Source organism: Opisthocomus hoazin, chromosome 4, assembly GCF_030867145.1.
Source record: "Opisthocomus hoazin isolate bOpiHoa1 chromosome 4, bOpiHoa1.hap1, whole genome shotgun sequence".
In the NCBI taxonomy this organism is placed as follows: domain Eukaryota; kingdom Metazoa; phylum Chordata; class Aves; order Opisthocomiformes; family Opisthocomidae; genus Opisthocomus; species Opisthocomus hoazin.
In genome coordinates, this window is record NC_134417.1 from 1,968,475 (window position 1) to 1,990,908 (window position 22,434).

The following is a 22,434-nucleotide window of genomic DNA, read 5'->3' on the forward strand; positions in this document are numbered from 1 at the left end:
TTGCCTGCAGCCTCGGGGTGCAGCCGCCGCTCCCGGAGAGCTGCAGGCAGAGCTGGCAGCAAGCCCTCAGCACAGCAGCAGCGAGTTTCCACCCCCAGGCTTCGAGAAGGAAAAGAGAAAATCGGGGTCTGCTTCGGTCCCCGGTGTCACCCCCAGTCACTCTGCAGCAGCCAGAGCAGAGGTTGGTGACCCTGCCTGTCCTCTCTGTCAAGCACTTCGCCTCCCTGGAGCCTGCGTTCCTGGAGCTCGCTCCTCAGCCGTCCCAAGCGGGGCTGCTGTTACCTGCGCGTCCGCAAGCGTTCGGCGGCCGCTCTTTGCTCTTCCAGGAGGAGGAACCAAGCTGCTGGTGTTCCCGCAGTCCGGGCAGCGTGTGCCTGGGCTCCTTGGGTGCCGTTGTAGCTGGGTTAGCCAGACGAGATCTCTGACACAGGTCTCAGAGAGATGTGCTCGGGGCCTGGGGTGGGGAAAGCGTTACGGCGATAAAATTGGAGCAAAAACCCCGGAGGAAGGGCTGAGGTAACCTTGTGCCACCCAACATGCCTGGTGACCTGGTCTGTGTGCGGTGCCTTTGCCTTCACAGGAGCGATCCTTTTGAAAAACAGCGTGGGCCAGGCTTTCCATCACCCATGGCAGATTTTGTCCCGTGTGTTCCCAGGAGCAAGGCCCGTTTCATGCCCCAGAAAGCCCCCAAAGCAAGCTCCAAGCTGAGGTGTACCAAGTTTGGGGCAATCTGCCAGCCCTGCAGCACCGAGACCAAAAGGCACGATGTCATCTGCAAAAAGAATGAAGGTTTGGGGGGTATGGGGTTACCTGACTCATGGCTTTTAACTTTTGGTGACAACACTGTGTCACCTTGGTCATGATCTTCGTTACAAAGTTCTACCTGCCTTTGCAGTTAGATCCTATTCATCTGCCGTGTTGTATCTCATAGATGAATTTAATTAGGCAGATTTCATAGGAAATCATTAGGTGTTTTCATAGGAAAGCAACAGCTTTCCTCTCCCCCGCGGCCACCCTTCCCCTCCCCGGGGCCATCACGTTGTCCCCGCTGCCCTCTCCCTCCTGGTTCCTCAGGAGAGCGACCAGTTCGGAAGCAGCAAGGAGAAGGACCCGACTTTCCCGTGTGTGTTTTGCCGGCTGCGTGCCCGTTGGGTGGGCAACGCTCGGGCATCGCCTCGCCGCGGGCTATGTCGGGTGCCCCGGTTGGGTGGGAAGCACCCCCAAACCCCGCGGGCCCAGCCGCCAAGCACCCCGCTGCGGAGATTTGTCACCCGAGGTCCCCCTTCTGCCCACATCTACTCTCGGAGGGGCACTTGGACCCCCCCAGGACCCTGCTGGGACCCCCCCTGCCCACATCTACTCTCGAGGGCTGCTTGCACCCCCCCAGGACCCTGCTGCGACCCCCCCCCCCCCCCGCCCACATTTACTCTCGAGGGGCGCTTGGATCCCCCAGGACCCTGCTGGGACCCCCCCTGCCCACATCTACTCTCGAGGGCTGCTTGCACCCCCCCCAGGACCCTGCTGCGACCCCCCCCCCCCCGCCCACATTTACTCTCGAGGGGCGCTTGGATCCCCCAGGACCTTGCTGGGACCCCCCCCGCCCACATCTACTCTCGAGGGCTGCTTGCAAGCCCCCAGGACCCTGCTGCGACCCCCCCCGCCCACATTTACTCTCGAGGGCTGCTTGCATCCCCCCCCCCCCCCCCCCCCCCGACTCTGCTGGGACCTTCCCCCGCCCACATCTATTCTCGAGGGGCGCTGGGATCCCCCAGGACCCTGCTGGGACCCCCCCTGCCCACATCTACTCTCGAGGGGCGCTTGGACCCCCCCCCCAGGACCCTGCTGCGACCCCCCCCGCCCATATCTACTCTCGAGGGGCGCTTGGACCCCCCCCCCCCCCCCCCCCGGACCTCCCCTGCCCACATCTGCTCTCGAGGGGCGCTTGGACCGCCCCCCCCCGGACCCCGCCGGGCCCCCCCGCTCCGTGAGGGTGCTGGGTGCCGGGGGGTCGGTCAGCTCGGTCTCCACGCGGCTGTGTCCCGTTCCCCCCGCTCCGGGGGTCAAGCCCCGCCGGGGGGGGGGGGGAGCGATGCTCGCGGGGCCGGGCCGGGGGCTCCCCGGGGTGGGCGGGGCCGAGCCCTCCGGGGCGCGGGATTGGGCGCGGGGCGGCGTGATGCCACGTCCGGCGGGGGAAGCCCTGCCTCGCGCGGAGCTCCCCCCCCCCGCCCTGCACCCCGCCCGTTTCGGCGCGCAGGTGGAGCGGTGCCGCCGCGCGCCCGGCCCCGCCCCGCCCGGCCAGGCCCCGCCCCCCGGCCCGCCCCGCCCCGGCGGCGGCGCAGGCGGCAGCAGCGCGGCGGGACTGCCCGGGGATGCGGCCGCGCTAGGAACAAAAGCCGTCCGCGCCCGCCCGCCCGCCCGCTGCGGGGCTGCTCGGCCCGGGGCCCTCCGTCCCCCCCGGCCGCCTCCCCCCGCGGGAGCGCGGCGCTGCCCTTGGCGGGGCCAGCGGAGAAGGATGCGTTTCTTCCCGTGGGGGCTGTGGCTGCTCTGCGTCGCCCCCGGCCCGGGTCGCGGTGACAGCGGAGGAGGCGGCGGCAAGGCGAGGAGCTGCGCCGAGGTCCGGCAGCTGTATGGGGCCAAGGGCTTCAGCCTCAGCGGCGTGCCCCAGGCCGAGATCTCCGGTGAGTCCCGCGGCCGAGGCGCAGAGACCCCCGCGCCCTCCCCCCGGCGGGGGTGGCGGTGGGGACCCGGCTCGGGAGGGGGCCGCGCGCGACGGGTACCCCCGGCAGCACCCCTCTGTCTTCCTCTCCTCCCCCCCCCCCCCCCCCCCCAGCACCCCTCTGTCTCCCTCTTCTCCCTCCCCCCCCAGCACCCCTCTGTCTCCCTCTTCTCCCTCCCCCCCCAGCACCCCTCTGTCTCCCTCTTCTCCCTCCCCTCCCCAGCACCCTTCTGTCTTCCTCTCTTCCCACCCCCGGCAGCACCCTTCTGTCTTCCTCTCCTCCCCCCCCCCCGCAGCACCCCTCTGTCTCCCTCTTCTCCCTCCCCCCCCAAAACTCCTCTGTCTCCCTCTTCTCCCTCCCCCCCCAGCATCCCTCTGTCTTCCTCTTCTTCCCCCCCCCCCGCAGCACCCCTCTGTCTCCCTCTTCTTCCCCCCGGCAGCACCCCTCTGTGTCTCCCCTTCTCCCCCCCCGGCAGCACCCCTCTGTGTCTCCCCTTCTCCCCCCCCCCCCCGGCAGCACCCCTCTGTGTCTCCCCTTCTCCCCCCCCCCCCGGCAGCACCCCTCTGTGTCTCCCCTTCTCCCCCCCCCCGGCAGCACCCCTCTGTCTCCCTTTCCCCCCCCCGGCAGCACCTCTCTGTGTCTCCCCTTCTCCCCCCCCCCCCCCCCCCGGCAGCACCCCGGTGCCCGGGCCGGAGGGGTCCCTCTCCGCGGCCGGGGCTGGGGCGCTGGCAGCCGGGGCTCGGCGCCGGCCTCCTCGCTCTTTCTCTCCGCGTTCATTGTCTCGTCCCCTCCGGTTCGAGGGCGTCGGGAATGGGGGGGGGGTCGGGCTGCCGCGGGGCTCGGGGCCGGGGCTGGGAAACGCCACAGGGCGACGAGAAGGGACTGGTTCTTCTCCATCTCCTTTTGGGTGGGCAGCGAGCCTGGAAAGGGCGTTTTGCTCGTTGTTGAAAAAGGAGGAGTGAAACGGCCCCGTGTCAAGGGTGGGGGAACCCTGAGCAACCCCCGTCAGAGCCCGTCCGCTCGCCTTCGTCCTGGTTTTGGACAAATCTTGTCTGATTTCCTGCGTTTTACAGAAAACCGCTGAAATACCAAAGAATATTCAAGGTCTGGTTTATATTGCGTCGGGTATTTTGTGGTTTTTTTTTTTTTCTTTTTTCCTGAAAGCGTGGGGGAAATATGCTGAGGTGTTGGGTTTTTTTTTTTTTTTGCAATTCTCACTGAAGTTGTGGTACGCCAACTTGTGACCCATATCTGAGAGCTCGCTCCTCGCTTGCGGGAGCTTCCTCCCTCAGACAGTGCAGCGTGCGTGCCGGAGCCAGCCCGCGGGGACACCCCGGTGCAACTGCCGCTCGGAGCGCGCGTCGGGGCCGCGGAGTGCCTGGCGTTGAATATTTCATCGCGCAGCTTTCCGGGGAAGCCGCTTCGTTATCCGACCCGGGAGGGGAAAAGGCCAACCCTTGTAAAGGTCTCGTGTGGACAAATTAACATTTCCTTTGTCGAGTTGCAACTGAGAGTAAATTTCCAAAATGAAACGAGCAATCCTCGAAGTTAAACAGTGGTGAATTTCAAAGTCGTTGGAACGTCGCTACTAATAGGGTAGTGATTCAGTTGAGCAAGAAAGCGGCTTTTTATAGATTTGCATCTAATTATTGCACGCTCGAAGACGTTGGCAGTCGTGTTTCGAGTGGAAAGCTCCTGGAGGACGAAGCGTTGACGGACGCTCGTGGCGATGGCCGCGGTCCGGGGCGGTGTGAGCCGCCGTTGCCAGCGTCGCGGGGTAGCCGCCGGCGAAGCGGCTCGTGCCTGCGCGTCGCTGCGGTTCGGAAAGCAGCGGAGGGCACGGAGGGTGCTGGGAACCGGGAGCTGGGTGTCCTGCTGTTGGTCGCTCCGAGCGCGTACGCTGGCTGCCTTGAGCAACAGGAGTGAGAATTACGGCGTCGGACTGGGCACCTCCGGCTGCTGCTGCGATCAGATAATAGTAAAGTAGATAAATGCTGTCAAAACTTGAGGAACGCCGCGTGGAAAGCGCTATGAAGAAGAGCTCGGGGTTCCACGTGTAAACCTGCTGCTGATATTATTAGCCTAACGGCCTTAATGATTTCCATTGGTAATTACCACGCGTGCTTTCTGATGGGTACGCATTCAGGAGTGCCCTTTTCTGTTGCTGTGGTACGTACCCATTTTGGTGAAAACACAAATATACATTAATGCTGACCTGGGAAACGTTCCTCGTAGAGCGTAGCGTTGTCTCTCAGGTGCGCTTCTAGCAGTTGTGCGGGTTCATGGGGGGGTTGGTGCCAGTTCTCCTGTCCCCAGAAGGAAGGCTCTGGAGACCCTCCTGCGTATCCCCACCTGCAGCGAGCACCGGGTCGTGCAGCTTTGTGACCCCGTGTCTTGTGGAAACGCTCGGTCGTCGCTGGAGGCTGGTTTCTGCAGCTGGAGCTCAGCTTGCTGACCGTGGGGGTTGTAACTGGGGGGCAGGGGTCTCGTCCGCTTGCACCTGACTGACACCCATAGATGCCTGCCCATCAGCCAGCGGGGTTAAAAAACACTGGCGTGGACGGTTTGGTGGCAGCTCCAGCTGGGCCTGTGCTGAGGTTTCCTGGTGGGGTGGCCTTCTCCACGCTGTCTGAGAGGCTCAGGAACCCCGCTTTTATCTGATTTCTGAGCCTTCCGGAGGCAAAAGCCCTTCGCTTTCTCCCGCTCTGCGGGGACCTTGCTGTTCCTTGCCCTGAAGCAAAGGGGAGAACCCATTTCATAGCCCCACGGCTCCTGCCTGCTTCGAACGGGCTCCGGGCGCTGCTCGGGGGGTGTTGCTGTCACCCCAGCCCCGCACCGGGAGCAGAGCCGCACGCCGCTCGCACCCCCAGAACTTGCCTTCAAAAGGAGCTGAGCGAGCTCCCGTGGCACGGCTCTGACTCGGGCTGGGATGGCCGCGTTTGTGTTGGTTTTAGAACACTTACCGCACGCTTTCCACCTGCTAATCTGTATTGTTGGTTATGATTTAAGAGGATTATGAGTAATGGGAGGCCTCCACAGCTCAGCAGAAGGTAGTCCCTGCTTATGACTGCGCAGATCCGTTAGCGAAGCGGTCGCACGGTAATTAGCTGGCTGGGAGACACGCGTCTGGTTCAGGGCCAGGCTCTTGGCTTGCCAGGCTCCTCGGGAACCACCTCGAGAGGGGTCCTTGGCTTTTTGCTGGTGCCGTGCAACGCCTTGAACACATCGAAGCGCTGGAAGCACGTCGGGTGCCATTATGAAGTGTGTTTACAGAATCACAGAATCACAGAATAGTAGGGGTTGGAAGGGACCTCTGTGGGTCATCTAGTCCAACCCCCCTGCCGAAGCAGGGTCACCTACAGCAGGCTGCACAGGACCTTGTCCAGGCGGGTCTGGAATATCTCCAGAGAAGGAGACTCCACAGCCTCCCTGGGCAGCCTGTTCCAGGGCTCCGTCACCCTCAGAGGGAAGAAGTTCTTCCTCATGTTCAGATGGAACTTCCTGTTTGGGGAGCACCCAAGGTGTTGTATCTCACTGCTTTGAAGTCAACGGCAGAACTCCCCAACGTGCAAGAAGCGTCTGGTCCCGTCAGCAATCCTGCCAGGCAGGCGTGCACCCAGAGTCTCCGGTGAAGATCTGCCTAGAAGGGGGTTTCTGACGCGGGGGGAAACTCTCTCCCCGCCACTCGGGTTTGGGAAGGCTCCAACGCCCGCTTCCACAGAATCCCAGAATGTTCAGGGTTGGCAGGGTCCTCTGTGGGTCACCCAGCCCAACCCCCTGCCCAAGCAGGGTCACCCAGAGCAGGCTGCACAGCACCGTGGCCAGGCGGGGCTGGAATATCTCCAGAGAAGGAGACTCCACAGCCTCCCTGGGCAGCCTGGGCCAGGGCTCCGTCACCCTCAGAGGGAAGAAGTTCTTCCTCAAAGAAGTTCTTCCAGAAGGTGTACTGACCGGAGCAAAGTTTTGCTGCGTGTTGGAGAGCGTTGCCGCTCACCGGCTGGGTCACCCGCACCCCCTTGCTGGGATGGCTACAAAATCCGGGTGGTTTGGGAGCTTCCAGCTCTCCTGTTTCCTCTCGAGTCCTCTGGAGGCAGAAAGCCACAGCTCCTGCTCCCTCACATTTGTGCCACCCAGACACCATCACCCCGTCGCGTGTCCCCTGCTCTGGGGACGGAGGGGAGAGGGTCCCCGCTCGGCGGGTGCTGCTCGGTGCCGGCAAACGCTGCGCTTTGGGGAGGGCATCCAGCTTCCTCTGCTGAGGTGATGGAGGGTTGCTGGTGGTGGGTGGGTGACCGCTGCCCGGTGCCTCCAGCAGGGATGGGTCTCTCGTGTGCTGGAGGAGACTGGAGAGTTGTGGGTCAGCAGCGATGCGCTTGGACCTTGCTCGCTGTTCGGGCCGGGCTTTTGCTTTGGATTCTTCATTCCCCAGATGAATCCGTGCTAAGCTTGGCTCGCTGCTGGCTTGAGCTTGTTGATGCGGGCGATGGGTGCGAGGCGGTGAAGGAAGAGGAGGGCGCAGAAAACAGCCAGCTGGACTTTGCCAGGCCACGTTGCTGCTCGTCCAGTTGGACACCTCGCCAGTGCGCTTCCCCCATTCCTTAGCGGAAAGGAGTCGGAACGATTTTCCTTGCTCTTTTGGTCCTTTTAGGCCGCATCGTGTGCTTTTTGTAAGGAAAACTTTGTGGAGTGTGCGCGTTGGAGCCGTTTGGAGCAGCGTTAGCCGAGTGGGGAACAGGTCTGGCTGCAGGACCGGACTTGACGAGGCTCCGGGAGTGGGAGGAGGGCGGTAAACCCGGCACCGGAGGGCATTGCAACTGCTGGCGCTCGCAGGGCGAGAGGCGTCAGCGCGGAGCTGGGGCAAACCTGCGTCTGCGGCGTGGAAAATAAAATCTGGGGCTGCTCCGCTCCCGAGGAGGGGTCTTTGCCCCGGAGCTGAAAGGGAGCGCGCCGTGGCTCCGGTGCCTTTTGGGTCTGTCCTACGAGGAGAGGCTGAGGGAGCTGGGCTTGTTCAGCCTGGAGAAGAGAAGGCTGAGAGGGGACCTTCGAAATGCCTACAAATATCTGCAGGGTGGGGGTCAGGAGGACAGGGCCAGACTCTTTTCAGTGGTGCCCAGCGACAGGACAAGGGGCAACGGGCACAAACTGAAGCAGAGGAAGCTCCAGCTGAACCCGAGGAAGAACTTCTTCCCTCTGAGGGTGCCGGAGCCCTGGCCCAGGCTGCCCAGGGAGGCTGTGGAGTCTCCTTCTCTGGAGATATTCCAGCCCCGCCTGGCCGCGGTGCTGTGCAGCCTGCTCTGGGTGACCCTGCTTGGGCAGGGGGTTGGGCTGGGGGACCCACAGAGGTCCCTGCCAACCCCACCATGGTGGGATTCTGTGATTCTGAGGCTGCCGTTCCGTTTGGGCTGGGGTTACTCGGCATTTCTCAAGGCTGGCTGCTGCGTGGTGAGCTCCCGCGCGCTCTGCCCGCCCGCCTGCGCTGCGGAGTTTGCCGAGGGCGAGCTGGAGCGGCTTCGCCGCCCGCCTGGCGCAGAGGGCTGTTCCTGACGGGGCAGAGCGCAGGGAGCTGAGCCTTTTCCCCCCGCGGTACCGACGTTAGCGGTAGCCGTGCCGGAGCTGCGCATCCGCGTCTCTGTTCACCCTAAAACACACACGGCAACTCGCGTGCGTTCCGCTCTGCGATCGTTAACTCGCGGCTGCGGCGTGCGCCTGTACCAAACCGTCCGGAAAATGAGATTTCTGGAGCAAAATGGGCTCCCTCTAGCGGGGTCCCCGCGCTGCCGGGGCGACGGCATCGCGCTTCGGCGGGCTGCGCGGCGTCGTGCTGCCGACACGGCTCGTGAGAGCCTGCCTTGCCGTCACCCCGAGGCGGGCGACTGAGCTCTCGCCGCGTAATTATCCCCGTCGGCTGCGGCTGACGCAGCGATGTCAGCAGCCGCTTTTGCTGGCGCAGCAGGAGCCCGATGCGCTCTTTGCGGAGACGCTTGCGTGGACGCGTGGCTGGAGACGCCCGCGTTTCGGAGCGCGCCGGTCGGTCCGCGGTTCGGTGGGAGACGGGTGGCTCTCGGCCGGGCGCGTGAACCGGTCGCTGTGACGCGCGGTTGCTGTCCGTACAACCGTCTCGCCTTGAGGGGGGCCGCAGAGATAGATTCCGCTGGCTAATTTCAATAATTAAGCATGTTTTGATTTAACCAAAGGCGGGGAGGGAGCTGCTGACTCCGTTGTCAAAAATGCGCGTTTGGGAGCCGGAGGTTTTGTTCTCCTCGCTGGTCACAGCGATGATGATGGAGAACAGAGGGTGCGGGGCAGTGCCCGGCAGCGGAGCTCTGCGCCCTGCTGCGCCCAGCCGCCGCGGCCCCCCGGGCTGGGGGGGGGTTAGGGAAAGTCAATTTTTATTGCAGCAGCAAATTGCGTTGGGCACAGAACGGAACGCGAAGGCAGGGCCGAAGGACGGCCCCGGGCTCGGCGAGCTGTCGGTCGGGGCCGGGATCCCGCCTGCGGTGCCGGCAGCGGCTCGGGCGTTCGGCTGCTTGTGCTGCGGGGTTGTGGAAGTGAGGAGTGGGGTGGTGGGAGAGCAGTCGGCAGGCGTCACTGGCGTGGGGAGAGCTTTTGGATCCGCTTTTAGTATTCAGCTGGGAATTTTGGGGGGAAAACCAGGGCAACGGACATCCCAGTTCTGTGGAAATCCACAGGCTTCCTTGGGGGAAACGGCTTTAATTTCTGTTTGCTGCCCTGGCGTCCTGCTGAACACAGCATATTTCTGGATATTGGGTTTTTCTCTTTGTCCCTTGAGGTGCTTTTGCAGACATCCAGGCAGCCTGACGGCGGGGACAGCGTGGAGACAGCGTGCTGCTCGGGCACACGGCGGCCCTGCCAGCGCTGCCGGGCTCCTGCAGCAGGGCACACGTTCCCTCCGAGCGTGATGGCTCGCTTGCCCGCGGGCAGGGGACCGACGGGCAGCTCCCAGGAGGCTACGTGGCCTCCGGCCAGGCGTCCCGTCGTGCCGTGCCGGGCTGTCTGCGGCCGGAGAGCCAGCCTGCTCCCTGCTCCGGGTCCTCCCATGTCCCCTGCGCTGTTCTGCGCCGCGGCAGCCGCGTGGCCAGCGTGTGGAGGTGGCTTTTCCCGTGGAAGAACGTCTCCTTGGTGGGGTGTTAACTCAGCCAGGAGCTGGACGTGCTGCTCTGGTTGCGCGACGCTGGCTTCCATCCACCCTTTCTGAACTTTCTGCGTAGATTTGAGTCTTCCTGAAAATCCTGAGCGGGTCCCTCTTAGTTTGCAGCTGTGTAAGAGCTGGGACGCCTTTTTCCGTGCTTCCCAAGGTGCTGCTAGGAACAGCTGGGAGGAGGAGGAGGAGGGAGAGGCTCGGTGGGCAGCACGGCGGGGCAGTCGCGTGCCCGCTTGCATGGTGGCCTGCAGCAAGTCCATACGAGGCTCCTCTTCGTTAAGTCTCCTGGAAGAAGTCACGTTCTTGCTTTCCTGCCTGTGGAACGGGGACTGACGGTCTCTGCTGAGAGCTGTGGGGTGACTGCCCCATGGCGATGGGGAGGGAGACCCTGACGCTGGCGGGAGCCCTCGCAGCAGCCGCTTGGAGGTTACTCTGTCACGTTTTGTTGTTTGTTTGCACAAAGCTGCTGTAGCTGCCATTGCGCTGGGACACTTCCCCTCAAAGTTACCAAACAGAATCCCAGAATCCCAGCATGGTGGGGTTGGCAGGGACCTCTGTGGGTCACCCAGCCCAACCCCCTGCCCAAGCAGGGTCACCCACAGCAGGCTGCACAGGACCTTGTCCAGGCGGGGCTGGAATATCTCCAGAGAAGGAGACTCCACAGCCTCCCTGGGCAGCCTGGGCCAGGGCTCCGTCACCCTCAGAGGGAAGAAGTTCTTCCTCGGGTTCAGCTGGAGCTTCCTCTGCTTCAGTTTCAAAATTTGAAACTCGGTGACAGCAGAAAATGCCCTTTTTTCCCCTCTCGCTGGTGGAGGACAGACGGCCCTTGCCCCAATGTCCGTACCCCCTGACGCTTTGGTGCCCCGAGCGTGCTCTGTCCCTGAGGGCGAAGCCTGGCTGCAGGGCAGGTTGGATTCCCAGGGATGGGTGCCAGGTCATTCTGTGACAGATAAAAAAGCTTGAGACGGTCGGCACTGGAAACGCTCGCCTGTACGCGACGGAGCGGCGAGCTGGGTGGTCGCTTCTGCCCAGCGGTGTGTTCCCGTTTTACTTGCAGTTCTTCAGGTATGGAAAACTGTTTTTTTTTTTCCTCCTTGCTTATGATTTGAGTAAGCGGAGCGCGCTCTGACAGTTCTTCACGACGCTCCAGCTCTGAGTTATAGAAAACGCGTTAATCACCATTGTGTTGACTGTACAGAGATTATAAAACTAATTTAATTTTTTGTGCCTTTTCCGATGCAGTGCAGCATGAATCAAAAGCACAGAATTACCCAGCTGTTGTGAACTCCTGTGCTAGCAACATGAGTAAAGCCATTTTTTAAATTGCCATGCATTCTTCTGAGGTATTAAAAAAAGAAGAAAGCAACAACAAAAAAAGTTTTACTGTGGTTTCCGGGAGCAGCACGATAGTACTTCAGCAGACAGTTAATCTTTTATATGACTAAAATGCAAATACTCTATGACAAATAGTTTTGGCTTGCAAAAAATTGGTATTTTATAGGATTCTAAAACGGTAGTGTGTAATTTAGTTGGAGTGTTTCCACTAGTTTTACCCAAATCTCTCGCTTTTTAGCTGGAGCAGACAGGCACGTTTCTGAAACACCGATATTATAGAAATTCTTTCATTGGTAAATTTCATTCATAAATTAAATTATAATGAAAGCGCTGTCAGAAATCAAGATTAATTAAACATTTTTTTTAGCTATGGATAAAAGAGGCTGCTTCAGCCTCTTCTGCCCTGGGTCCGTGATGCTGCAGGGATTTGACTGTGTAACTGCTGCGAGGGCCGAGCGCGGCTCTGGTGGGAGCGGCGAGGCAGAGCTGCGGTGTTAGCACCCATCGCCCGTTCCTGCCGTCTCCCCGCTGAGCCGAGCAGTGGAAGTCGGGTGCTGCGATTGCCACGCGGCTCTGACGGGGGGAGGTCTGGGTCCTGGTCCCCTCTGGGTGCAGATTTTCACCGTGAAGCTGGAGAAGCCACCTCACTTTGCTCTTTTCAGCAGTTTAGCCCACCGTAAACGGCGAGTTGGAACGAGAGAGCTTGCGTAACGCGTGGGACGCTTGGTTTGTTGAACTCGAGGCCCTGGGGGTGAGAGTGCTGTGGAAGAGGGTGGTGGGCTTCTCCCCCCATGCGCTCGCTCGCCGGGCGCAGCTGCCGGAGCTTAAACCAGCTGTGTAGCCAGCGTAGATGTGTGCAAACATCTGTGTGGCTGTCTGACGGAATTCCAAACGAGCCTCGGGAAAAAGCCCCCTCTCGCTCCCCTTTCGCTTGTGAGAGGTCTCACAGAGGCTTCCACGCTGGGGGAGGAGGAGGAGGAGGCTGGTGAGGCTCTCGAAGGCCGAGCCGTAGGTAGAGACTCGTCCGCTGTGGGTTTGCGGGAAGGCTGCTCAGTCACGGGAACCCGAGGGCGGAGGTCCTGTGGACTCAGCCATGGGTCACAGAATTCCAGCATGGCAGGGGTTGGCAGGGACCTCTGGGGTCACCCAGCCCAACCCCCTGCCCAAGCAGGGTCACCCAGAGCAGGGGGCACAGCACTGCGTCCAGGCGGGGCTGGAATATCTCCAGAGAAGGAGACTCCACAGCCTCCCTGGGCAGCCTGGGCCAGGGCTCCGTCACCCTCAGAGGGAAGAAGTTCTTCCTCGGGTTCAGCTGGAGCTTCCTCTGCTTCAGTTTGTGCCCATTGCCCCTTGTCCTGTCGCTGGGCACCACTGAACAGAGTCTGGCCCCGTCCTCCTGACCCCCACCCTGCAGATATTTATGGTCATTTCTAAGGTCCCCTCTCAGCCTTCTCTTCTCCAGGCTGAACAAGCCCACCTTGTTCACGAACAGGAGCCCCGGAAGGTGGGGGCATTTCCATCTCCATCCTCAAAGATATTTGGAGTTTGAGTGGGCAGGGCCCAGGGGCCCCCGCGCTGGCTGGCCCCGCTGTGAGCGAGGGCTCGGACGAGGTGGCTCCAGAAGATGCCTTGGCTTAGATCGTTCGGTGGTTCCGCGCCGCGCGCAGGCACAGCAAGGGCACGCGGAGGTCAGGTGCTTTCATTAACGAAGGTCTGCGGAGGAGGAGGGGTTGAAGGAAACCCTTCTGCTACTGCCGGGTAGCATTTCTGGTTTTTGACTTTATTAGTTTATGGAACATTTGGTGCCCAGTGACAGGACAAGGGGCAATGGGCACAAACTGAGGCACAGGAAGTTCCGTCTGAACATGAGGAAGAACTTCTTCCCTCTGAGGGTGACGGAGCCCTGGCCCAGGCTGCCCAGGGAGGTTGTGGAGTCTCCTTCTCTGGAGATATTCAAGACCCGCCTGGACAAGGTCCTCTACAACCTACTGTGGGTGACCCTGCCTCGGCAGGGGGGTTGGACTAGATGACCCACAGAGGTCCCTTCCAACCCCTACTATTCTGTGATTCTGTAACATGACGTAGTGAAATCAGGGAGGAGAAGGGATGTTCTCCGACACGAGTGGAAACCTGTGCTGGTACTGCCGAGATGAGAGTTCAATTTTCTGCTCTGGCACGGCGCGTGTGGCGTGACCTTGGGCGAGCTGCTTGATCTGTCTGTATCTCCAGCCCCCATCTGTGCCTTGCTGCCTTTAAATGGTAGTAGCTCGTTTTTGTAATTAGGCTTCGAATTATAAAGTCTTGGAGCACTAAGGCTCGCTGTTTCTCTATAGTTCCTTACACAGCTTGGTACAACGGGACCGTAAATCCTCATGGGTCCTGCAATAGGTGAATAATAAACAGTAGCTGCGTAATTTAGGGCCGCATTCTGCCTCTGTTCCCGTGATGTATAAAGACAGGGTTTTTTGTTGATTAAAATGCTGTGCTGTTCAGCCTAACGAAGATACGTGGGCCTTACCGAACAGATTTTTACGAGCCAGTTGTTGGCTCTTTTGGTTTGTTGGCTTTTGATTTGGTTTCGTCGTTGCTCGTTGATTGCAGGTAGCTCAACAGTTTGCTTTCAGATCAGGGAATAATAAATTCCTTTAACCTGTATCTCGGTTTAATTGTTGTTAACTCATTACTTGGTGTTGAATTCAATGGATAACGAACTCTTGTTCCCTGTGTGGTGGAAGAGGGTTGGACTGCAGAGAGAGGAGTGGGTTCTCCGCTTCTGGTGGAGATACAAACCGAAACTGCAGCGTCACCGAACGCTTCGCTCCGGGTTGGACTGAAGGTCACCAGCCGGCGTAGCACTGCTGCCTTTGCGGGCTGGAGTACGGGGTAGCGTTATTTCCGTTCGTTCCGTGCCTGGCGTTGCATTACATTTGTTGCTTTATTTTTAGACAGGGTAAGGAACTAGTGATTACTATGTAGGCAGCTATTTTTGTCTTGATTTTGCAAGACGGCGTCTAATAAAGTCAGACGTGGTACAATCCTAATTATTGCAGGCAGACTTGACATCCATGGCTGTGGTAACGCTCGCTGCGCTGAACGCCGTGGCGTGTACCTTAAGCTTTCTGCCGCCGGCGAAGGCCGGCCGGGCAGGAGGAGCTGGAGGAGGCCGAGGCGGCGGGGAGGGGAGCAGCGCACGTGGAGTCGCTCTGCGGAGGAATCCCAGAATCCCAGCATGGCAGGGGTTGGCAGGGCCCTCTGTGGGTCCCCCAGCCCAACCCCCTGCCCAAGCAGGGTCACCCAGAGCAGGCTGCACAGCACCGCGGCCAGGCGGGGCTGGAATATCTCCAGAGAAGGAGACTCCACAGCCTCCCTGGGCAGCCTGGGCCAGGGCTCCGTCACCCTCAGAGGGAAGAAGTTCTTCCTCGGGTTCAGCTGGAGCTTCCTCTGCTTCAGTTTGTGCCCGTTGCCCCTTGTCCTGTCGCTGGGCACCACTGAACAGAGTCTGGCCCCATCCTCCTGACCCCCACCCTGCAGATATTTAGAGGCATTTCTAAGGTCCCCTCGCAGCCTTCTCTTCTTCAGGCTGAACAAGCCCAGCTCCCTCAGCCTCTCCTCGTAGGGGAGATGCTCCAGTCCCCTCCTCATCCTCGTAGCCCTACGCTGGACTCTCTCCAGTAGCTCCTCATCTTTCTTGAGCTGGGGAGCCCAGAACTGGACACAGTACTCCAGATGAGGCCTCACTAGGGCAGTGTAGAGGGGAAGGAGAACCTCCCTCGACCTGCTGCCCACACTCCTCTTGATGCACCCCAGGATCCCATTGGCCTTCTTGGCAGCCAGGGCACACTGCTGGCTCATGGTCACCCTGTTGTCCCCCAGGACACCCAGGTCCCTCTCCGCAGAGCTGCTCTCCAGCAGGTCCACCCCAAGCCTGTACTGGTGCATGAGGTTGTTCCTCCCCAGGTGCAGGACCCTGCACTTGCCCTTGTTGAACCTCATCAGGTTCCTCTCTGCCCAACTGCTCCGCTGCTGCTGCCTGTGCCAACGCCCGGGCGGGCTGGCGGCACGCGTGCCTCCCCAGTTCCGTGGCCAGACGCACGGGAATTCGAAAGAAAGTAAAAATACTACCGAGACTTTGCCCTTCCCACCGAGGCTGAGAGCCCGGAGCAGACAGCGAAGCCTGCAAAAAAGCCCGTGGTAAAAATGAATTTTACCTGTCGGGGTATCATCAGCTTTTTCAGCTGGAATGAAGCAAAGAGAAGCGAGGTTTTGGTGCGAATGGCTGCTGAGGGCTGGGCGGCACGTCGCGGAGAGGCGGAGCGCGGCCGCGTGCCAAAGATCGGCGTCGAAATGGTGGCTGCGGGCTGGCTGCGGTGCTCTGCCCAGCGTCGGGAGGACGCGTCCGTCGCGCTCCCGCTGCCTGAGCGGCCTCGGCACAAATTAATTGCAGGGCGCTTTCTTGCAAAATAAACAAGGAGAGAGATGCTTGGTGCCCTGGAATGCTGAGCTGCTGCTCTGGAGAGATTTTTTCCTCTCCTGGGGAAGGAATTATTCCTTGCACGGTGTCCCCCACGAAAGCCCTCTTCAGATGAGTGACATTGCCCGCGTTTGTAGGAAGAGAAAATGACGCTTGCCAAATTTGCAGATCGCAGTTGCGTTGCTGTCAGCTTTGGCAGTTACATGGCTTCTGGTAACGCTAATGAAGGCAATCTGCTTTTAATTTAAATCTTCCCTGAAGAAAAAAAAAAATAGCTGGCAGTTGAGGGATGCGGCAGCGTCCTTGTGCGAAACTTCTCTTTCCTCATTTTCTATGGCTCGCTTTAGCCGAGGAGAAACTCTTAATTAAAAAACATTCCTAAAGTAGCCAAATATGCAGGAACGTTCTTGCACAACAGCTACCTGTACCGGTTCGGCACTAAATCACTGCTTTGTTTTCGTGGGATGAGCAATTCTAATTAACCAAATAAGAATACTGCTGACCTTGCGCTTAACTCAGCGTGTTTGCTGCTGCTCGGACGGCCGAGGCACTCGAGGACTCCCGGGTTTGCTTGGGTGGCTCTCTGGGTTTGGCGGTGCCCGGGTGGGCGAGCGGGGAGGGGAGGGTCCCCGGGGGGTGGGACACACTCTGCCTGTGCTGCCGGCTCTCCCAAAAGGCTTGCTGGGGGTCTGGCCTCCCGCCGGCACAGGAGAGGGGGACGGAGGAGGGCAGGAGGACGGCGTTGCTCCGACCGCGTTTGGACGCGGTGTCTTTGAGGGGTTTTATTCCTTAGCTGAGAAGGTGCTGGACCAAATTGTAGATCTGCTCAGCGTGATTTTGTGCTTTGCACAAGGGTGAATGCTCCGTGCTTGGAGAAGAGGGTAAGGAAAGTGTGTCTGCGTGTAAAACACGCACGCGTACAGCGATGCTGACCTGGTCCTGCAGCAGAATCGTCCCAAAACATCTGAAGAGCCCACGGGTGGTGGTCGCTTGCTCCAGCCCTCGGCCCTGCCCAGAACCCTCTGCAGCAGCCAGGAGCTGCGGCGTGGTGGTCTGCCGCCTCCAGCTGCGCAGAGCTTGGGGCACCCCTGGAGCTGTAGGAATCTGCGGGCTGGGCGGGGGGGGTCAGAAGACTTCTGAGCAAGTAGAAAGCCATCAGAGTGGCCGGGCAGCGGCTGTGGGGATCCGAGGTCCCGTTTGACAAAGCACCATCAGCTGCAACCTGTCTGCCAGCATCTGGAGCGATAGAAATTAGTTTGTATTTGGCTTCTTGGTTTGTTTTTTGGTTTTTTGTGTGTTGGTTCTTTTGAAGAGCACCTAGAGAGTTGTCTTTTTAGTCCTAGGAGAACCAAAGTAAGATCTGTAGAGTTGTCTTGAGCTCCTCCCTGCCTAGGGCACACGTGCTTCGGAAGCGTTTACGGTGCCAGGTGAAGAGCTACTGGAGAGAGTCCAGCGGAGGGCTACGAGGATGAGGAGGGGACTGGAGCATCTCCCCTACGAGGAGAGGCTGAAGGAACTGGGCTTGTTCAGCCTGAAGAAGAGAAGGCTGCGAGGGGACCTTAGAAATGCTTACAAATATCTGCAGGGTGGGTGTCAGGAGGATGGGGCCAGACTCTGTTCAGTGGTGCCCAGCGACAGGACAAGGGGCAATGGGCACAAACTGAGGCACAGGAAGTTCTGTCTGAACATGAGGAAGAACTTCTTCCCTCTGAGGGTGCCGGAGCCCTGGAACAGGCTGCCCAGGGAGGTTGTGGAGTCTCCTTCTCTGGAGATATTCCAGCCCTGCCTGGACAAGGTCCTGTGCAGCCTGCTGTGGGTGACCCTGTAGGAGGGTTGGACTGGGTGACCCACAGAGGTCACTTCCAACCCCTACCATTCTGTGATTCTGTGATTCTGTGATGAATGGGTTTCACACTTTATTGGGTTGTAGTGGCTTCTTCAGCGCTGCGTTTCGTGTGCGCGGGGAGGAAGGGGTTCAGCACATTTCACAGCGACTGGAAATGTATTTGTTCCTTTCTCATCACCAACGGAAAATGGCCAAAGCTCTTATGCCTGTGGCTTGTCAGCCCTTCACGCTAAGGCTTGTTTTGAAAGGGGTGGGGAGCTAATGGGGGTGCTGGTTCCACCTGAGGCAGAGCATTGCTACCCTCGGCTGTAATATAAGGAATTTTGATTATTATAATAGCCAGAGCAAGTCTTTGTACCTAAAGTTTGGATGTCCAGCGAGAGTGCTGACCACTCGGGTGCCGATGGAGCTGCAGCTGCTGCAAGGGGCCGCAGCTAAAGCGGTCCTGGAACAGCTGAAAAGCTGGGCACGGCGTCTCAGGGCCGCACACGCAGCGTGGCTTGCTCAGCGGCGCTGGCTCCACGTCCCCATCTGCTTGAAGGCTGGACCGGAGGGGCGAAATTCTGGTCTCGTTGCCTCCTCCGGGAGGATTTATTGTGGAATTTTGAAACCTAACCTCCTGCTCCATCCCTAAATTTGAATCCGTAGCTGCTGACTGAAGACAGAACCGTGTGTCGGTGAAGCGCCGGGACGCAGCCGGCCTCTGGGTATGGAAGATCCGCTGCTGCGGTAGGAGTTTGCTGCAGGAACAGGAGCTGGCGTGGCCGGAGGGGCTGTGCGGGATGCGAGCTGCGGCTGCTGGTGTGCCGCCCCGTTGAGGGGCCTGGGGTGGGCCTCCGCTGGTGGCAGTGCTGGAAGGGTGGGTGGTGGCTGATCCGAAGGTCACCTGAGGGGATCCAAAAGCACTGTGCTGTTCCGTGGAAGTGCCACGGTCGTGTTTTCAGAAGCAGCCGCGGTCTGAAGCCTTGCTGCACTAAGGGGAGTTGCTTCAACAGCAGCGTGAGGGAGGGGATTCTGCCCCGCTCTGCTGAGACCCCCCGGGAGTCCTGCGTCCAGCTCTGGAGCCCCCAGCACAGGACAGAGCTGGAGCTGCTGGAGCGGGGCCAGAGGAGGCCCCAGCAATGGTCCGAGGGCTGGAACCCCTCTGCTGGGAGGAGAGGCTGGGAGAGCTGGGGCTGCTCAGCCTGGGGAAGGGAAGGCTGCAGGGAGACCTCACTGCGGCTTCCAGTGCTTGAAGGGGGCTTGTAAGAAAGATGGGGACAGGCTTTGTAGCAGGGCCTGTTGCGATAGGACAGGAAAAAATGGTTTTAACTAAAAGAGGGCAGATTCAGACTGGATATAAGGAAGATATTTTTAGAATGAGGGTGGTGAAACCCTGGCAGAGGTTGCCCAGAGGGGTGGTCGATGCCCCATCCCTGGAAACATTCACGGCCAGGTTGGATGGGGCTCTGAGCAACCTGACCCAGCTGAAGATGTCCCTGCTCACTGCAGGGGGTTGGACCAGATGGCCTCTAAAGGTCCCTTCCAACCCAAACCAGTCTGTGGTTCTACAAAACGGAAAGCTCGCTCCCCGGCAGAGCCTTGTCGAGACCGCAGGCTGGTTGCACCTTCCCTGGTGACGTTGGGGAGGGGGCAAACAGCCTAACAGATGGAGAAACTGTATTCTTGTGATTAGGGGGTGATGGGCTGCTCCTAAGCAGAGGAGGTCTGTTTCTTTAATTAATTAGCTGTTTAATATGTTTGTGCAGTGGCGTGCCTAACTAATGTGTAGTTACTATGAATACACATACAAATGGTAGTAATGGGTGCAGATGGCTGCAATTACCCACGTTGATTTCTGCAGTAATCACACATGCAACACATCAAGTTGGGCAGAAAAAGTGGTGCATGCTGGGTGGTTTGTCGTCTTCTCCTCGTTGTGTATCACAGAATCCCAGCATGGCAGGGGTTGGCAGGGCCCTCTGTGGGTCCCCCAGCCCAACCCCCTGCCCAAGCAGGGTCACCCAGAGCAGGCTGCACAGGACCTTGTCCAGGCGGGGCTGGAATATCTCCAGAGAAGGAGACTCCCCAGCCTCCCTGGGCAGCCTGGGCCAGGGCTCCGTCACCCTCAGAGGGATGAGCTCGCATGGCCATCCCCTGTGCACCCAGATTCCATGGGCTGGGCTGCACCCACCGAGCTGAGGCGAGTCCTTGGATTTCAACATGTGCACAAAGAACTCCAGCAAGGCGAAGATGACTCTGACTGAGGCTTTGCTTGCAGCTGGGCTGTGGATTTTGCCTGATGACAGGGGCAGAAGCAGGGCTGTGGGGCTTCTGAGGGTCTCGTGAGTGAGCATGCGGCGTCTGCTTGGCCTTCACAGGGTTCTCCTTGCATGGCCGGGACCAGGAGTGGTGTGTCACAGGCTTTGGTGTGGGAAAGGGCTGGCTAGGTCACACCAGGGTCTGCCCAGCCCTGCCCGCCGTGTCTGATAGTGCTAGCAGGGGGTGGTGGGTGGGGACAGAGCGTGGCTGTGACACCTTTCTGAAGCCTCTCGCTGTGTACTCCCCAGCACCCAGTTTTTCTGAGGAGGGGATATCAAGGAGTGCATCCCTGCCCAGTCCTTCGCAGACCTTTTGTCTGTGGGTTGGTCTAATCTCTTTTCGGACCTGCTGGGTAGTGTCTGCCTCCACAAACTCCCGTGGCAGCAAGCTCCAGAAGTTCACCTCCCACTATGTAAAGAAGCACTTTCTTTTGTCTGTTTTAAACTGGCAAAGAGCTTGAGCTCGCTCCGCGTGGCTGCTCTTCACTCGGATCATCTGGCCACGTGAGTCCGTTAAAGGACTTTTATTAATAAGCCCAAATACTAAGGAGGAGTTGTATTCAAAAGACAATTCAAGGTTTCTGGAGATGGTCACGCTTTCTTTTCCCCGGGGGATGCCTGGGGAAAGGGGACGGTGTCAGATGGTTGTAGCGCTGCAGCCTTAGAAGGGATTTGAGCTGCTTGGAGGGGCTTGAGGACCTGGGAGATCAGAGAGTCATTAAGGTGGGAAAAGAGCTCTAAGATCATCAAGTCCAACCGTCACCCCAACACCACCATGCCTGCTAAACCGTGTCCCGAAGTGCCACGTCTACACGGTTTTTGAACCCCTCCAGGGATGGGGACACCACCGCTGCCCTGGGCAGCCTGGTCCAATGTCTGACCACTCTTTCACGAAAGAAATTCTTGCTAATAGTTCATCTAAACCTTCCCTGATGCAACCTGGGCCATTGCCTCTTGTCCTGTTGCTGGTTAGCTGGGAGAAGAGACCAAGCCCCCCTCACTACACCCTCCTGTCAGGGAGCTGTGGAGAGCAATAAGGTCCTCCCTCAGCCTCCTCTCCTCCAGACTGAACAGCCCCAGCTCCCTCAGTCGCTCCCCATCAGACTTGTTCTCCAGACCCCTCCCCAGCCTCGCTGCTCTGCTCTGGACACACTCCAGCCCCTCCATGTCCTTCTTGTAGTGAGGGGCCCAAAACTGGACACGGTATTCCTGGCTGGCAACAGGAGTGCGTGCTGCCAAAGCCTGCTGTTGCTTCCACACCGGGTCATGCTGGCCTGAACTCCATGATGGGCTCCCCTCGAGCCTAGTGAGCGAGGAGCTCCGTATCTGGGAGGCTGAGTTCTAGTCTAGGAAATGGCAGAGACAGTTTAGGGGATGGATGTGTCAGGAGGCATTTGGAGAAGCAGCTCCAGCAACTCCTGCGCTGCAGATCCAGAGGGAAGCAAACGACAAGGGAGAGTGGCCGGCTGGTGGCCTTCACCCTTGAGGCAGCTCCGCTGGTGGGCGGCGTGCCCGCTCCTGCTGCGCGGACGGCTCCGGGCAAAGGCTCTGGCGGGGTGGGAGACCCGGGGAGGGTTCATGCGTCTGCGCTGCCTTGGGGGTGGCTTTAGCGGCTGCATCGGGAGACTGCTGCTGTGTCTCCTGGGGTTCGATCTTGAAGGTTCCTGGTGGCGGTTGAAAGGCTGGGGGTGCAAAGGGAGGTTTAAGGGAGCCTCGTAAGAGAAATTCGTGTCAGGGAGTGAATAACCTGAAGGTGCTGTGGAGCGCAGCGGAGAGGCGATCGCAGGCTGGGGACTTCGACGTAGTCAGTAGGGCAGGAAGGAGCCGCGAGTGCTTCCGAATCCTACGGCCGTCCTTGCTTTCGACAGCAAAAACACCTCTTCTGTGAGCAGTTGTTCTCAGGCTTTTTTGTCTTCCTCGTTGCAGATACGGGCCCTGTTAAATGTTTACTTTGCAACTAACGTTTTCCCTATCTGGTTAATTTATTTTAGGACACTATTTCTCAGATTTTTTGAAGCTTGTTTTGTTAGGCTGCCACGTAAAGAATTCCTTTTTTGACAGCCTTTTTACTCGTTCTTTAAAGCTCCTCTTTGATGTGAGCTCAGAAACACAGATCTAATTCTTTTTCTCGCTTTCCCCTGTCAGTTTAAAACCAGTTACGAATAGCACAAACCATTAAAACCAATCTCGGCTAACCTCTCCAGTGACAGGTATTCAGGGCCCATCTCTTGTTTTCAGGATTCTGCGCAGAGCCGGCTTTAGTTTTGAGGAAACGGGAAAGGACGCTGCTTGGTAAAGGCATATGATTGCAGCAGCTCAGAAACCTGCTTTGTCAAATTCCTCTGGCGGAAGGCAAAGCGGTGGGATGTCCCAGTGAGTTCCATGTACCCAGGAAACGAACTGTCCACGCGGTCGTGCCTATCCGGAATTTCTGTTTTCTGCGCCGCTGTAGCTGATGCTTTGTTGACAGTTGGGTGACCTGCATTCCTTCTTCAGCAGGAAGGGTCTGGCAGGTTAGCGCAGAGGGATGTGGAGTCGGCGGGGACCGCTGGGTGATGAAAACCAGTCCTCCAATATCTCCTGCAGCCTCCTGCGTGACGGTC

The 22,434-nt window shown here is 59.2% G+C and overlaps 1 protein-coding gene across 2 annotated transcripts in view; it reads left to right on the top strand.

Annotated features, from left to right (window-relative positions):
- Positions 1-2,411: 2,411 nt before the first annotated feature.
- The window catches only part of GPC1 (glypican 1), a 195,317-nt gene continuing 175,294 nt past the window's right edge, over positions 2,412-22,434 (top strand). For both annotated transcript variants that reach the window (XR_012763609.1, XM_075417553.1), the window contains exon 1: positions 2,412-2,678. Coding sequence is in view for 1 of the 2 variants with exons in the window: in XM_075417553.1 (XP_075273668.1) it covers positions 2,513-2,678 (166 nt within the window). In the remaining variant the exon portion in view is untranslated. The remainder of the gene's footprint in view (positions 2,679-22,434) is intronic.